General features: G+C 50.2%; 1 protein-coding gene across 3 annotated transcripts in view; it reads left to right on the forward strand.

The window, feature by feature from the left end:
- Nucleotides 1–17,924, forward strand: part of ACACA (acetyl-CoA carboxylase alpha) — a 1,281,346-nt gene that overhangs the window by 224,760 nt on the left and 1,038,662 nt on the right. For all 3 annotated transcript variants that reach the window (XM_069614682.1, XM_069614683.1, XM_069614684.1), the window contains 3 exons: nucleotides 15,443–15,524; nucleotides 15,706–15,804; nucleotides 15,941–16,047. In XM_069614682.1, coding sequence (XP_069470783.1) covers nucleotides 15,443–15,524; nucleotides 15,706–15,804; nucleotides 15,941–16,047 — 288 coding nt within the window. The remainder of the gene's footprint in view (nucleotides 1–15,442; nucleotides 15,525–15,705; nucleotides 15,805–15,940; nucleotides 16,048–17,924) is intronic.

Below are 17,924 nucleotides of genomic sequence, written 5' to 3' on the forward strand. Positions count from 1 at the left end.
ATCAGTGAAGATCTTCTTTCAATCACCTAGGCCAAATGGGACAAAGTCAGGGCTCGCAAAATCTACTAGCCCACTAGCATTGGCGAGTAGTTTCTATTAAGGACGAGTACCATTTGCATGATACTCGACCTTGCTGGCGAGTATGGGGATGTTAGAAACATATTTTTCATTTACTGCAAACACACTTTGCTTGCAGTAAATGGCAAATACAGGTTTCAATGTGCATGCTTGACAGCATTGCAGCAAGTATGGAGTGTGCTTATGGCAACATGCACCATTTTACAAAAAGCACTTGTAAATATTTTGTCACCAGCAGTGTTCGAAGTGTACGAAAAGAAGTAGTGGAACTATGTTCCCTGCTGGCCTGCGCCCACTCCCCACCCACCCCATCACTGTGCCCCCTCCCACACCCAATACAAACTCCCAAACACATGCACCTGCTGTTTAAGGGAACTTTCAGTGTAGTACACTGAAAGTGCAAGTTTCAACCTCTTCCTAAGGGGGGGCGTGGCGTAGGTCCATGGACTGAAGACGTGTCTCTCCCATGCTCCTGCCCCGATCCATTCACTGATCCTTACAAATATGGCCAGACCTACTTAACAGTATATATAATTATATGCCCAGTAGCAGCAACCGATCCTGCACCCCCGTACATCACTTTTGGTGAAAAACAGAGCCGGCATCCTGAGAACGCGGCCCTCAAATCTCGGCCCCCTTGGACTAAAGATGGCGGCCGTGACTCCGCTTTGAGCCCAGGAGGAGGAGGGGCCGCGTGCAGAGCGAGGCAGCATCCAGCGACCCGATGCGGGAGGTGCTGGCGGTATCCGTGTCCTGGACCCCAGAGCCCCAACATCAACACCTCCCTGCCCCCTTGAGACCCTGCAGAGTACCAACAATCTAGAACTCGCTGCCGGCACAGAGTGTGTCGGGGGCGGAAGAGCTGGAGGCCCGGGCCGAAGCGGGCCCTCTACACGGGCCAAGAGCACCGAGCTGGGAGGCACACCAACACTCCCAAATGACCTGAGCGGACCATCTGGGACGGGCTACATACCCACTCGCAGCGAGCCCCGATAGCAACACCAGCTGCTTCCTCTTTTCACACGTACCGGACCAGCACGTCATTCAGCCCATGGCGGCGGTCCCCTGCATCTGGGAGCAAAGACAAGCCACATTAAGCCTGGGTCTCATAAACGCTACTACGTCTATTGCTTTGCTTACCTGATATTCAGCTTTGGCGTTTCCGCAGCTGATGATTAGCTGCTACTCTGGAGCCACGGGAACTTCCATTCGCTCCGTGCTGCTGACCATGCTCGCCATCATTCGCCATATCTGCAAGTATAATCACTGCATCAGTGATGGTTACAAAACAATGCATGCTCAGCACAACTCGAGAAGTACACTCTGCAAACTCTATAAGGGTAATAGGACTTGGCAAACTTTTATGAACACGAACAGCTCATAAACATTAACAGAAACTGAGGAAACTCTGCATTGTCGTAGAGCACCATTTGGGACCCAGCGGCCTGGAACCCCGGAAGTCGCCGGCCCCTGCATAGCACTCGCCTTCGGCGGAACAATCGGTCCGCAGTGTTTCATTCCTTAGCCGCAACGTGCATCTAGGACACTGCAGCCTCCAGGCCGTCTGGACCCCCACCACTTGGCCTCTACAACAGCCGGCAGGTCCCAGCGACTATACAAGGAGAACAGCTTAGATCCACAGAACGAAACACAGCCCAGGTACTTACACCCGCATAGACTACCTAGTGATAGACAAAGCTCACCTCACTCAAATAGAATCCGCCTCCTACCTAGGCAGAACCATATCTGATCATTCTCCACTCCTCATGGCATGGAACCCAAAGGGCCCTAGACCACCCATACCGATGTGGCGGATGCCAACGGATGCCTTAACAGATGGGGCATTTAAAGAGGAGCTTCATGACAAAATAGTGGAATACATGGACAATAACGTGGGAAGCATGAACAGATGGAGCACCATTTGGGAAGCCCTGAAGGTAGTAGTAAGGGAGGAGGTCATAGCCAGTGCTGGCGGGATCCGGAAGACACTCAAGAAGGAACTGGAGGGCGGGGGGGAGAAGATCAGACGACTGGAAGCCACGGCCTAGAAGTCAAAAGAACTCGAGAGGGCAATGGACACAACGAGGAAAGATTGCCAGGAAGCCTGGGCCAGATTATCTAAATTTGACTATATCACAAAAACCACCAGGGCTCACTCAGAGGGGGGCAAACCAGGCAGGCTACTGTAGTGCCTGTGTAAAAAAGAGAGCCCGAAACTCCCAATCCTCGAAATCCAAGATTAGACCGGTACCACACACACTACACAAACAGGGATCAATGAGACATTCAAATGCTTTTATTCCCAACTATATAGCCACAATTCCATCGTTCTCCAAGATGAAATCTACGATACCCTAGAAGAAATAGGCCTCCCCACACTAGAAGAAGCCCAGAGAGAAACACTAAATCAGGAGCTCACAATTGAAGACATACATGAGGCGATTAAAGCACTGTCCACCTGTAAAACCCCTGGGAGCGACGGGCTACCCCCGGAGTTCTATAAAACATTTGCAGCTGAGTTAACTCCAATTTTACATGAGGTCTACAAGGAAGCCTTCGAGACTGGGGTGTTATCAGGCAGTATGAATGAGACCCTAGTGATCCGCATACCCAAACCCGGAAAACCAACCGCTGAGTGTGGCTCTTACAGACCAATATCCATCCTTAATTATGATATAAAAATCCTCACTACCATACTTGCCAACAGACTCTCAAGAGTTATTGGGACCCTAGTACACAGGGATCAGAATGGGTTTGTTCCCGGCCGTAGCACAACAGCAAACCTACGTAGACTACAACACATCATAGCACAAACAACAGGCTTGCAGGAACTTTACGCAGTAGTCTCCCTAGACGCTATTAAAGCGTTTGACTCCATATACTGGGAGTGCCTCCTAGCTACCCTGAAACAATTCGGCCTGGGAGGATACTTCATCCATTGGATCGAGATTCTGTACAAGGCACCGAGGGCCAGGATAAAAATAGGGATAATGGTGTCTGCACCATGGGACATACAGAGGGGTACCAGGCAGGGATGTCCCCTTTCTCCAATGTTATACATCCTTGGGCTAGAACCGCTGGCAATATATATTAGGAAACAATTCTTCGACGCAGGCATAATAATTGGGGGCCAATATCACGTGATCTTGCTATATGCGGATGACGTTTTACTTTACTTAAGGGACCCACAGCTCAATATACCCACAATCCTGGAAGTACTAAAACTTCGCAAAAATATCAGGGATCTCATTCAATCCAGAGAAGTCTTGCATATTCCCACTGACGGGACAGGTAGGGACCCAAAGATCAGCACTCCCAGAAGTCGGGATAAGTTGGGAACCACACACATTTAGATACCTGGGTATCAACATCTGGCACACCCCCGAGCAGACACAGTGGGACAACACCCTGGTGACAGTGCAGAGGCTCAAAAAATCAACGAGGTTCTGGACCAGGCTTCCACTGTCGATGATGGGCCGAGTGGCAATCGCTAAAATGATAGTGCTACCACGCTTCTTGTCCTTCTTCCAGAATATCCACTACTACATACCGGCCGCCGTCTTCTGGCTGCTGGGCGCACTACTGAAGGACTTGGTATGGGGGAGCTCCAGGCACAAGCTCGCCCTAGGCATGCTAACGCTACCATACAAGGCAGGCGGAGTCCAGCTCCCAGATCTAGAAAGATTCTTCTTGGTGGCCCAACTCACGTTTGTGGCCAAATGGCTCGCAGATGACTCCACCTCGGAGACCGACCTCTTGAGACTCTTAATAGCAACAGTGCGACTGAATGAAATTCTCTGGGTCCGATGGAAGCATTCAGCTGAAGTTCCCCTGCTTATCCAGTTGGGCCGTAAAGTATGGGACAGAGCACTGAAATTGCAGAGGAAGAAGAACCCATACTCCCCAGAGACACCACTGACCGCGGCAGACGCCTGCTCTAACAGAGACGAACTGGCACTCATAAGACTATGGGAAAGGCACGGCATCTACACCTGGGGAGATATGTACGAAGGAAACTTCCTCTGATAGTTCGACTCCCTTGAACAGGACGAGGGACTCCCCAAAGGCCAGCACCTCCGTTAGCGAAAAATCAGAGAAGTGGCAAAACAAAAATGGAGCGAATGGCCAGGGGAACCAGAACTGGATCCGACCCTAACCCTAATGCACAACCTGGGAGACAGCTGGAAACCAACTTCTAGGATATATGCCCAGCTCACAGACAGGCCTAACCCCAAGAGTGATGCTCTACAGAGCTCATGGGAAACAGACCTGGGAACAAGCATTACTGAACAGGAATGGGGAAGAATCCTACAGTATCCAGGAATGCGAGATTCAGATTAATCCAACTAAATGTTCTCCACAGAACATACATGACCCCCAGCAGAATCGCAAAATTCAGCAAACCCCCAGCCCCGCTGTGCCCCCGGTGCAATTCGGAGGATGCAGGAATGGCAAAATGGCACACATGTTCTGGATTTGCCTAAAGATACAGCATTTCTGGACCAAAATCGAACAAGCATGCAGGAGAATGGGCCTGAACCGATACGAATGGACACCAAAGGAATGCTTGTTGGGATCCTACCCACGGATAAGCAAGATCAGGCGTATCGTCAAATTCATGGACATGGCCTGTTTACTGGCCAAAAGAGCAATTGCCATGACATGGAAAACCTCAACTGGCCCCCGCTACGCCAGCTGGCTTAAGGAACTAGAACACTGGTCAGATGCGGAAACTAGGCTATGGGGAGAAGGAATAACCAAGACCGGGGAAGGCCCGATCATGACCTATGAAGCCTGGAAATCTCTGTTATGGGACATGTTCCATCTGTCTGCCGACAAACCCCCGTGAACAATGCCAATACCCGCAAAAGTTGGAAACACATTTGGAACTACAACTCCATGATAATCCAATCTGCCCCATCCAGTAAACGCAACACCTCTCTGAGGCAGACCATACACCTGCTGCGCTCTGCTGCCAGATTAGCCCCAGAAGCAGATATCGGACTGCGACGACCTTCATTGTTTGTTTAAAGTTACGTTATTGTTATGTATTTTCTTTCGCTTCCTCTCCTTCCCCCCTGCTTTCTTCCACTCTTTCCCTTTCCTTTCGCTCATAGAAAGCACTTCGAATTTGACCATTCCTATTGTATTTTTGAAATGCCAATAAAATAGTTTAAAATTAAATTCAACCTACACTTTTATTTTAAAACGAAACCATTCCGAAACGGCTTCTTTTAAAAATAAAAGTATAGGAACTGTAAAATTTAATTTAAAAAAGTAGAGGAGCACCGCTCCCAACCGCTCCTGCTCAGTTCGACCACTGGTCACCAGTCACCTTGGGGCAAGTGCATTTCTCTTAGGTCGAGTAGGTAAACTAAGGAACTCGTCCTGCAGGTGTAGTGGGATTTTTAAGAATTTGCAAGGCCTGAAAGTGTTCCCATTTTTTGTAACAAGGACCCGTATCGTCCAAGCCTCTCCTAATTCCGCTTGCCGGCTAAGGTCAACTACGTGTTCTGAAGTTCAGGCTTACCTTCCCCATTTTCACTTATTACTATTTTGGACATTGGCTCCAGTCTTTATGCTACAGCAGTCCGGACCGGAAAACTGCTTCAAATGTGTGTGTAAAGCAGCAAAAGCAATTTGGAATATGGAACACCTGCATTGAAAACTGCCGTTACACACCTGAATACACTCACATTTTTAACCACCCCCATGGCCGAACCACCTCTTTCTGTTATTCTGTTTTTGTTTCTTTGGTGTGTGTGACCTAGCCATATTAACTGTTTTCATTACTTTTTTTTTCAAAATCAAACTTCATTAGCATGTTAAGTAAAACAACACAAATCAGCAATATAGCGTCCCCTTATGACCAAAACATTTAAACCAACCCGTCCTCCACCCCCCCTCCATGCAACAAAGTTCAATTGTCAACACATAGTTCATACAAAGAATAGCACCTCAAATTCAACCAGGTGTCTCATGGGTCGCTTATGCGGGAAACAAGAGATTCTCCCCCTCAAGTCCTTATTCCCCAGTTCCCCAGGAAGGCGGTCCAGACCACACGGTCTCCCCTCGCAGAGGGTAGTCTCCTACTTCCCTTCCCCTCTCAACCCTTTCCTCTCCCCCACCAACCTCCCAGCCCGTACTGCTCGAAGAAAGGGAGCCATAGGCCTGCAATGTCAGACCAGGACTCATCTAGGAGGTGGGTAAGATATTCCATGTCATATATAGCACAAACCATTAGAACCCATTCCTTTTCCATCAGCAATCTTGGGTTTTTCCAGTCGGGCCAGGCAGCATATTGCTGCAACCAGCATGATCTGAAACATGTGCTCCGGTTCCTCTTCCATGCCCACACCAAAGAGGAGGAGCCAGGGCGAGAGCGCTCTCTGAATTCCATTGACCCCTTTTTTCCAGGACAGGACCTTCCTCCAGTATGTCTGCACCTCTGAGCAGGCCCACCACATGTGAATATAGTCCCCTTTCTCCCGGTGGCACTTCCAGCAATGTTGGTCATATCCTTCCCTCATTCGTGCAACCATCGTTGGGGAGTTGGGGGGTAGTGCCATCTATATAATAGCTTCAAGGCCTGATGTCTATATTGGAACGAGGCTGTGGATTGCTGGGCCCTCCTGCACATCTGAAGCCATAGTGTCATCAATATCCATGCCAAGGTCCTGACTCCATTTTATTCTCGATGGAGAGGGGGTCCTTCAGGATCGTCAAAAGGATCCTCCTATACAGTCCTGCTATCAACCCCTTGGAGCCCTTCTGTGTGATCAGACATTTTTCAAACTCATCAGTTCTCTCCTTAGATTTCCCCCCCATCGCTCCTCAGACAGAACCCCTTTCAGTTGCAAGAAACGGAAGGGGGACAGTTAATGAATTCCCAGAGCTTCCTCCAGTCTACCCAAGGAATTAAAGGAGCCCCCTCCCACATTTGTTCCGCCCTACTTAGACTAGCCTAATACCAGGGCTGGAATTCCAGTGGCTCCTCGACCAATCCCTCAGTGGGGGAGCCCAGATACAGCTCAAAGGTGACAGCCAAGTTGTGAGCAACCTATTGTCCCCTCCCTCCATATGGACCACAGGACCTCCAGGATCGGGTGGTGTATCACACCCTTTGGGATACAGGCTCTAGGAACCCACAACCATTCGTTCAGTGTAACCGGGGCTAATACCGAATTGTCCATTGCCACCCACTGTTTCCCAGAAAGCGGGTCAAAATGATCCACTAGGATTCGGAGCTGGGTTGCCCTATAGTATGTCACTAGGTCAGGGAATCCCACTCCCCCCTCCTCCTTTTGCAGGGTCAGCATCCTGTTGGGCAACCCTGTGTTTAGCCCCTGCCCAGAGAAACTGCAACATTGCCACCTTCACCTCAGAGAAAAATGATGCAGGTATTATTATGGGCAACATCTGGAATAAGAACAAAAATTTGGGGTGGACCACCATCTTTATGCAGTATAAACGTGCCATCAAGGACCTCCCTCCACCCACCCATCCCTCCATATCCCGCTTTATAACGGACCAGAGGGGGAAAAACAGATCCTCAAAGCGGTGTTACTTGGACCCTCGGCTATTGGAAAGCATCCTCATGCACCCTAAACAGACGGAAGCCCTGTGATGTATTCCCTGTCCCCGTCCGACAATCCGCCTACCGCGTATGCCACAGACTTTGCCAGATTAATTTTGAACCCCGAAAGACTCCTGTAGTATTCTAAACTTTCCAACAAGGGGGGAACCGAGTGGGACGGTCTAGTAATGTAGAGCAGGGCATCATTCGCAAAGAGACTAATCTTACAGTCAACCCCCCCCCACCCACTGCAACGACCGCCAATCGCAGCATTGTCCATGATCCACGCCACCCATGGCTCCAATACCAACGCATATATCAGCGGCGAAAGAGGGCAACCCTGGCGCATGCCCCGCTGTAGTGGGAAAGTCTGCAATTCAATCCCGTTTATCACCACCTTAGCAGTCGGCTTTCAGTATAGGGCCACATTCAGCCCGTTCATCTTGGGCCCATCCCTAGCGACGCAAAGACCTCCCCCATGAAGGCCCAGCTCACCCGATCGAACGCTTTCTCAGCGTCCAGGGCCAACAGGAGTACCCACTCCTCCCTGACCACTGGCGCATTTAGGACGTGAAGCGTCTTTCGCATGTTGTCCACCCCGTGCCTATGTAACACAAAGCCTGACTGCTCGGGGTGAATCAGTCGGGGGGAGGGATGATTCCAAGTGCGACGCCAGAATTCTTGCGACGGTCTTGCCGTCCATGCTGAAGAGGGAGATCTGCCTGTATGAGGCACAGTTGGCTTGGTCCTTCCTTGGTTTCAGAATGACTGCTATTAAAGCCTATAGAAACGTCAGTGGTATTGTGTCCTCTCCCACTATAGAATTAAACAGTTTAGCAAGGGGTGCACCCAGTGGGGCTTATACTGCTTATAAAAGTCGGCCGTTAAGCCATCGCTTTCCCTGTCTTTAGCCTTTGGAAGGCTGCCAATACTTCTTACCGGGTTACCTCACCCTAGTGAGCCTGGGGAGATTCCGCTCGGCCAGATGCTGCCGTGCCTCTCCCACTGCTCGCTCTGCCGGTCTGGCGTACAGTTCCCTATAGAAATTTGCAAAGCAGGCCACAATGTCCCTCCCCTCTCTCACCATCCTTCCTCCAGCATCTCGTATTCCCTCTATCCTCCTTTCCGTCCTGCAACCCCTCACCCTATTTGCCAGGAGTGATCCCTACCATATTCCCCTTTCATAGTACCTTGTCAGGTGTATCTCATCTTCTTTACGACCTCCCCCACCAATACTGTGTGGAGTTCCTGCCTCTTATCCCTCATCTCACCCAGGATCCCCTCCGTGTTTGCATCCCGTTGGGTCAACTGAGATTGCAACGTTCTCAGGTCCTCACGTAGCTTCTCTTCAATAAGCCCCCTTTCCCGCTTCCTACAGGGCCCCTCGGTGATGAGCAGTCCCCTAAAGGTGACCTTGGCTGCCTCCCATACCGTCGCCATGCCCACCCCCCCCCCCCCCCCAGTGTCATTAGTTTCAATGTAAGCCGGATCTCCTTCCCCAGGAACTCTTTGAAGACCCAGTCACTCAGCAAGGTGTCGTTGCACCTCCACCTAAAACCCTGGTGGGGCTCAGGGAGCCTCCAGTTCGCCACCACTAGCTTGTGGCCTGACCACGTGATAACCTTCACCCTGGGTGCCCCAACCTCACCCTCCTGTTCTCTCGGGATCAGGAGGAGGTCGATCCTTGTGTAAGTCTGATGTGGGGTGGGAGAAGAACATGTAGCCTCCTGGACTTGGCTAGTGCTTCCGCCAGACATCCACCCAGAGGTGATCCTGAAGGAGATCCCATAGGGCCAAATGTCTTTAGTAGTCCCCTTCGTATCCATCCCCTTCACTGACCACCAATCCAACTTGGGGGTCCGCCACCAGGTTGAAGTTCCCCCGACCCCCAACAGCAACATTGCACTCTCCGCCCAGCCATCCATCATCTTAAACACCTGACGCAGGAATCCCACCTGCCCCATATTGGGTGCATACAGGGTAGCAAGTGTGACCTGTGTGCCCTCATGTGAACCTTTTATACCCAAGAATCGTCCCCCAAATCCCCTCTTGACCTGGATTCCTGTCAACGAAAATAACTTGTCTAGCAGTATGCCCACCCCTCCTTCTTGGAGTTCCTGTGAGAGGCCCAGAAGTTCCTGCCAATTTCTTTACCGTTTATCTGCGATTATGCCCCCTGCCGATAATGAGCAATTTGTAGGAAGAGGACCGCCAGCTTCTGTTTGTGGAATATATTGCTAGACGGGGATCTCTTATTTTGAGAGTTCAGTCACTTCACGTTCAGCGTACCTACCATCACCTCAACCATACCCCTTCCTTACCTTTCGCTAGTTGCCCCTAGCATCTCCTGTGAGGTGCAGAGCCTTTGTGTCATATGAATTCCCCTCTCTACCTCCCCGTCCCTCCCCTCCTGCCTCCAACATCCCTTCCCCTCCCATCCCACCCTTCCATGTCCTAATCCGAGGCGTTCAAACCCATGCCCCCATCATGCTGGGCACACTTGTCGAACCATCAGGGACTCGTCCCCTGCCTTGGACGTCAAATTGAGCAGTCCTTCTGCCCCCCCTTATCCCCAAAGGATCCCAGGGAGGGCGTACCCCCTCCCAATTCTGAATTAAACCATAAATCGGCTCACCCAACTCCCAGATCCCACCCTCTAAGAACTGTGTGCCCTCTACCTGCACCTCCCCCTCTGACTCCTTAGCACAATTACCGATATCCGGAACAGCTGGCCGCCAATCCAGCAACCGCAAATGTCCTCCTCTTCAACCTTTTCCGCTCCAGTAAAACCCCCAAAAAGGTTCTAAGGTGACCACCAGGTAACCCGGAGACCATTATAGGAATCTCTCCTTCCCCTTTCAAGAATAGTCATTCCGAATGGGGGGTGTTGAGTTTCTGAAACCTCCAGACACTCTTCGCCCTGCGCTTTCCTCTCGCCGACTCTAGGGTCCAGTCCATGACCACTGCGCTCCGAGGTAAACCCCTCAACGGCCCACCAGGTCCTCCATGACCCATTGTATCTCCTCCTCCGCCACCACTAGATGATGTTGCTCTCCTTCCCATTCGAACACCAGGGCAAAAGAGTAGCCCCAACGGTACCATTCTCTTGCAGCCATCTACTGAGAGCCCCGCACTTCTTTCGCCTCAGTAGCATGTGGGCCGAGAGGTCCTGAAAGATAACCACCCTCGAGTCACCGTAGTTCACCTCCTTCATGCCTGTAGTAATGCATGCGTGCCAAGACTGAGCGTGGACCACAGGCTCTCCCACCAGTTCGGTTGACCTTATCTATGGTGACTGTTTCACTGTCCCTGGAACCTAGGACCATTCCTATTATTTCTTGAATCTTTTGTTCCAGGCCCGCTGGTGACTCACCATCCGCCTCTTGCAGCCCGAAGAACCAAAGGTTATTCCGTCCCTCCCGGTTCTCAATGTCGTCCACCTTGAGGCGCAACTCCTTCTTGCGCCTCTCAATTTCCATAAAGTGTGCCTCCATTTGCGTTTCAAGAGTCCGGTGGAGGCTTGGTTGGCTTAGACTATGTCCATTGTGTCCTTGAGGGTGACCGCTTTGGCCGAGAGGTCCGCCAGTTTCACCCCCATATCTGTCCTCATCCCTCTGATCTCCTCCAGAATAGTCTATATGTCGCTCTTGATAGATCCAAGTTCAGCTGGAACTGGGGCGGGTCCCCTGTCTGCTCCTGCCTCCGCCATGGTGTTCTCACCTTGATACTGAAACCTCGCCAAAGTCCCCTTCCAGTCCATAAGGGCCCCAAGTCGTCACCTCCAGTAGCCCCAAGCTGCGATCGGAGGGTGCGGTTGTAGCTGCCCCGGGGTGCCAAAATCCTTCCTGATGTCAGTGTGCCCAGCAATGCTCCACCTTCTCAATTCTCTCCTATTCCTCGGGGCTGTGTGCCTGGGTGATCAGAGGTGGGTCCCCTCGGGTGAGAGTGGTGATTTCCCAACAGTTCATTTGTGGCACGTTGGGGGCACAGTTGGGGACCTCCACTATACTTGTCATCGCCCCTCCTGGGGCCCCCCGGCGATGTCCCTCCACGTCACAGAGACACCCTGGGGTTGGACCTCACTGCAGGCTCAGGTGTTCAGCAAGAAAGTCATATCCTGTGACAGGGGAGCTCCCAAGAAGCCGGGCCTGCTTCTCCTCCACTGTTAAAACCTCTCGGGCACTCACCGTCTTTCCGGTGCTGTAGTCTCTCCTGTTCAGTACCGTTTCCATGCCTGGGCGGCGCAGCACATAGCAGAGGTCACGTGGGGTGCCAGATGCTCTCCTAGGCCACCATGGAGCACCATGGCAGCCTCCCCATTTGCCAAGGGCACTCTCCACAGTGAGCGCAGCGTAGTAATGTCCTGTTTAGGTTCCCACTGCTGGGGTCCGCTGCGCATGGCACAGCCCTTCCCAAGTGGCACCGGTGTCGGACACAGCTGTCCCTCAGCCGTCTGCACAGGCACCATGCAGTCACATGGCCCAGAGTCCGCAGGGTCCGCACAGCCTACTTGCCACGTCCTCAAGGCGGGCAGGCGCCACCTCCTCATTTCCCCTGCTATTGCGGGGACCCTACAGTCTTGGCGTCACTACATCACAGTTCGGTGGCCATACCCGGGGTCTGTTAAATGTAGCACCAACCTCCTCCAATGGTTCCGGAGTCGAAGGCAGCCGTCCCTCAGCTGCATGCACTCATGTCACACCGGTAGACGGTTCAGGATGCGAAGGGCCTTCACTGCCCCCCTGCCATGGCCTCAAGGCAGGCAAGCAACTCCTTCTCTTTTTCCCTGGAGATGTGGAGGTCCGGTTTGCCTTTTGCGCAGATTCAGGCACCCATAGCCCTCCCGTGCCCGGAACGCTACTCTTGCCTCCATGTTGGCATGGAGGCCAGCACAGTACTGCGCGGGCGCAGCGGGGTCCGCTTCAGTATGGGTGCACCCTGATTAGCAGGGTAGGGGCAGCCTCAGTTCACCCGCCTGGGCTCCACTGAGTGAGCGCAGCTTCCCCCCCTCAAAAAGTCGTTCCTTCAGGAGCTTAGGAGCTGCAGGGCTCAATATCACCACGATTGATCCAAGGCTGGGGACAGAGCTCAGCGCTCAGGCAGCCATTTTGCCTGCGCCCCCTGGTGGCCTCTCCTTCATTACTTTTTTGATCTAAAATTTGTTGTAAACTTTTTTTTCAAAACATTTGTTGAAGCTTTTCAAAATTACCTTCCCTACCACCAGGGGCCACATGCCACTAGTTTCAAGGTGTGTAACCAACATGTACCTATTTCCAGTCGTTAACCCGCACATAGCCTGCACCACATGCCTGGGCAATCAGCATCCGATGTAGTCCTGTCTTCTGTGTGTGCATTGCATCTACGCTACTACTGAGTCATCCTCAGCACATGCTGGCAATAGGAAAGGGTCTGGTGCTGGAGCCGACTGTGGATTTCTTCAAAAGATGATTTTCAGACCTGGGTTAAGACGCGGCAAACATTTCAAGTGCCACACTAATGTCTATATTGGATGTTGAAATATGACACTGCCTTAACTTCAATAAGACACATTAATTTATATACATTTATGATTGCAAGCCAAATTCTTTCAAATTTGGTGATTCTCTGGAACTGAATTATTTGTAATGGTTTTGTGAATTGGTGGTGATTTACCGCATTGGTTGATCCTTTGTTTATTTGTATTTGTCCTGTTACTAGCCAGCCATAAGAAGTCCCTCACCAATTCAATTCTATACATGTAGACAGCACACCATTTCTTACTTGCCAAGAGGCAATAATCACTAGCCAGTGGCTATTGGCAGTGTATCTTTTGCCCCCGGCGTTAAGTGATTTCTTTACAGGCCAAAAGGCTGCACCCAGGTTCGTGTTCTCTGTCCAGGGACAGTTTGTTCTGAATCTTCTGGCACTTGTCTATCATCCAACCCTACCATTGTACTTGGTGTAGTCACCAGCAGTTCTTGGGTGACGGATCACCTTTTCCACTTATACAGTGTCATTATAGTACCTACGATAATCAGTAGGAGCTTCACATTGGTACTGCGAGCCCTGGGGTTGATCAGGTTCCAGTGGAATCACTCAAACCAGCTGGGGTGATTCCGTTGAGCCATCCTTTGGAGGCTGAGCAGAGTTTACTCGTGACCCTGGTGCCTTGGTGCCAGAGGCTCTGTCTTTTAAAATTCCTTGGTTACAGCTTGAAAGAGTGTCTTCCAACACTTCTAAAACTTCAGGCATGCATTGGATGTTTGCAGTCTCTTTGCCGCGCCCACTTATGGCCTACCTACAGAAGGCTGCATACAAAAGACTGCCTTCCATATGTAAGGTTATAGGGGGTGTGGCCTAGATGGGAGCCAGACGAGTTTGCTGGAGTGCAGCAGGTAAGTAAGGTATGATGTGGTCCGCACATTGCAGGCTGGGTGCAGGGTGTGCGTGGTGGGGTGGAAAGGGTTCAGGAGAGGGCTGGGCACAAGAGGTTGACCTTGCATATGCAGCCTTTTTGGTGTGTAATATGCAAGGCCGGTCTTTTATAACTGGCCTTAAGACCCCAAAAAAGTGTGACTTCAAGTGAGGTTCAGTTCCTAATGGGTACTGGATCCCTTGTTTCTGCAAGGAGGCATCACAGAGACAAGAGTGAGCGCAAGAAGCCGCTTGCTTCCTCCTCTGTTGATTTTGCTTATACTCCGGAACTGGGCCTAGTGCCAAGGGAGTTTATTCCCCTGATCTGGAGTGCCTGGACGGTTCAGGGACTGTGATTCCTGATCTGAGGTGAATTCCCTTCTGGAGGTCCCCCTTTGATGACACCCAATTTCCCAGCTTCTTTTTCATGGTTGCTCTGTTAATAGTACCAGTGGCCTTAGTATGTGATCTTCAGCACCCCAATTCTAGACCGTTCTTCTGCAGAATCTCTCAGTCTTGGTACATTCCACCCACACTCTAATGTTCTTCCATTGTCTATCTGAGGAAGAAGTGGTTGCTTTGATATCTTTCTGGTCAGAATTGGACTGGCTCGTTGAAGTTCTGTCCTCTGAGAAGTTCCTGGAACCTTTGGCAGAAAAACTTGTTGATAGGGTTACTGCTGCCCCAGTTCAACCTCAGTAGCCAATACCTAGGGATACCTTGTCTATCTTTCCACAAGTAGCTCCAGCACCAAATGTGGCTGAGGCTCCTCTGAAGGGGACTATTGTAGTGGTCGCAACCTCTTCAGGAAAAAGAGCAGCTTCTCCCGCTGAATTCTGTAAGGAGGGACATGACTGATACTGTGGCCTTCTTTGGGTTGACATTAGAGGTCCAACACATTTTATATAGGTCATTTAGTACTAGACCCACTGGGTCTCGGCTAGAATTATTATTTCATGAAGCATGTTGGACATGCATTGTCTTTCTCCTGTTGTCTTAGGCCTATTCCCTCCAACAGCCACCGAATCAAATGCCATGTTATTCTAGATCAAAGACTGCTTATCTCTCTCTGCTCTAAAGGCAAGGACTGTTGGTGCATGTTTGCCCATTGTCACAAGGCTCTCATATATTACTTGCCACTCCTATTGGACAGGTGTTTCACTTACTGATTCCTGCACCATCCACAGAAAAGATGAGAAAACACACGTTTCCACTGCATGAAATGAAACTACCTACGCTCTGTTAAGGGCCATTGTTCTACACTTTGCCAATAGGGGCAAGTATCCTGTGCATCTGATATAAAGTATTTATCATCAAGGTTGCTCCAATTGTCTGCTATTGATCAAGAGACAGTAGCTACCTGGTTTCTGAATCCATCCCATACTCTCTTCACAGGCAGTTTGGGCCGGCTGGGGACACGCGTCCGAGAATCCCAAACTTCCCGAACTTTTGTGTAAAAATGGAATTGCCTTCATGGGTAAGTAAATCTCAGATGTCACCTGAACCTTGAGAGTCCAAGCAGGCCAAAACCTGCAGTAAGAAACTATTCGTCACATTATCCTCTGCACACTTCTTTGAGACTCTTATGTCGCACCTACCACTAATAATAGTTTTTTGGAGTGATCCACCCAGCAGCCTACTTTCCTTTTCTTTTTTAGGTCCGCCAAGCCAGGCCATGTGGGCTCTTGGAGATAAGATTGCATCCTCGATCGTGGCCCAGACAGCTGGCATCCCCACCCTCCCATGGAGTGGTAGCGGTAAGAAACCAGAATCTTTTACAGTGGTTGGTGCTGAGCGGCTCTGAGTGAGCAGATGCTATAAAGTGGTGGGCGAGTATTGTGTCCACTTCAGCAATATGTGCACCACAGCCTCATGCTGTTCCCCACGTTTCAGGTCTCACCCTGGATTGGCAGGAGAGTGACATGAAGAAAGGTGTCCTGAATATCCCCCAGGAGCTGTATGAAAAGGGCTATGTAAAAGATATTGATGACGGACTAAGGGTACGTTACACTCTTGTGCTTTTCTTTTTTGGGCATACCATTTCAAAAGGGTCAGAGTTGCTTCCTCTTTTTAGATGCAGAACTCTTATAATATTTAACTCCCAGAAAATATTACTGTAGACATTTGTTTTAAATGTTGGTGTAAAAAAGTTTTGAGTAACAAATTAAAATAATGGAGCCTATTCCTGAAGCAAGATTTCTAAGTGCATGCTATTCTCCTGCTTGCCCTATGGGAAGCCTCTTCTCTTTAATGCTTCACTTGACTTCTACTGGTGAATAGTTTCCTAGGGTGCATGCAAGAACTCTGTGCAGAACTGTAGCTTCAGCTTTTGGTGGCAGTGGCCCTATCACCAGTATGGTACAGCATATAACCGTAACGTCAGTATGCCACAGCCATACCCGTTGCATGCGACTGTAACCTCCATACTCAGAGTAGATACCGGTTAGTAGTCTTAACCTTAGCATGAGGCTGCAGCTGCTGCAGCCACACCATATGGCAGCAAATAGAAATACTCTTGGCGTGAGGCAGCAACAACTGCACCCTCGACATGTGCCAGCCAGTAGAAATACCCTCAGTACAAGAAAATAACAGCTGTAGTCTAAGCATGTCTTGGTGCCATGTTCTGTGGGTAGGGCTTTTGGCTTACCCTCATCATGTGTCCGCCAAATGCTGTACCCTCAGAACACGGTGGTAACAGCAATAGCCTCAGAATGTGACATACTAGCACAACCCTTAAGACGTGGCCTTGCATTTATTCCCTCTGTTTTTATTCTCTCTGCATCCTGGTCTTCTTTACCTCTGTTCTGTGCCTTGATGTTTCGTCTTCTCCTTCTATCTCTACCTTCGTTTCCCTGCTGTATCTCACTTTTTTGTATTCTCTTTTGCCTCAACTCGTATGCGTTCCTCTCTCTTTCTTTTCTTCCACAACCACCTTGTCTACATTGGCCGCATAACACACCAACTCCCAAAGGAGTTTTAAGGACCTTTTTTGATTCCTGACGTGCCCAGTAGCCATCCCTCTCTCTCTATCCTACAGATAGGCAGCCCCACCAAAACCCAGACTTCCCTCCAACCCGGATTGGTTCTAGTGATCGGTAACCCCTACTATCTCAAATCTACCTGGCGTTAGATGATGCCCTAAAGGCAAATGCCTTATCTGTCTAGTCTCCATGAGGGAACAATCTAGGGCTCCTATCTAACAATATCCCAGAATGTTGTTTACAGGTTGTGCTTTCCGGACACCCAGGACTTCACCCTTCAGCACTCTGTTGTTCCTTCCCTGTTTTTTTATAGCACTGTCCCCTTCTCCTCTCTTCTCCATCCATAATCTCCCTTCTCTTCCCCAGGTTCTTCCTCCTCTGTCCCTCCAATGTTCCACTCTTCTATAAGGTCTGCTTCTATCCTCCAATCTCACTCACAGCTTTCCCCTATTTTACACACTACTACTATTCTCTCCTCTCCACATCCACTCCTTACTTACTCTGCACTATTACTCCAACTTCCTCAATACTGCTCCTCCTTCCATACTACCATTCCTACCACCACTCTACTACCGCTCCTTCCTCCACACTACTTCAGTCACCCTTCCACTCCCTACCTTTTTACTACCCCTCTCACGCTCGCACGCACATTCACAACACATTTCTCTCACTAGCCAATACCTCATCTTTGCTAGAATTCACCTCCATGCTTCTCCACACGCCCTTCCTCCTTCTGCTCTTTTGGTTAGCCAGCTCTTTCTTCTCTGATCTCACCTGAACAAACTACACCCTCCTGTTTCCTGCCTCGGTTTTTATGCTTCCCTCTTTTTCTCATTGGTGCTCCCCTTGCTGGTACCCCAGGTCAATCTGCGGGAAGGCATCAGCTCAGATAAAAT

Source organism: Ambystoma mexicanum, chromosome 9 (assembly GCF_040938575.1).
Source record: "Ambystoma mexicanum isolate Mex_15411 chromosome 9, UKY_AmexF1_1, whole genome shotgun sequence".
Taxonomy (NCBI): Eukaryota; Metazoa; Chordata; class Amphibia; order Caudata; family Ambystomatidae; genus Ambystoma; species Ambystoma mexicanum.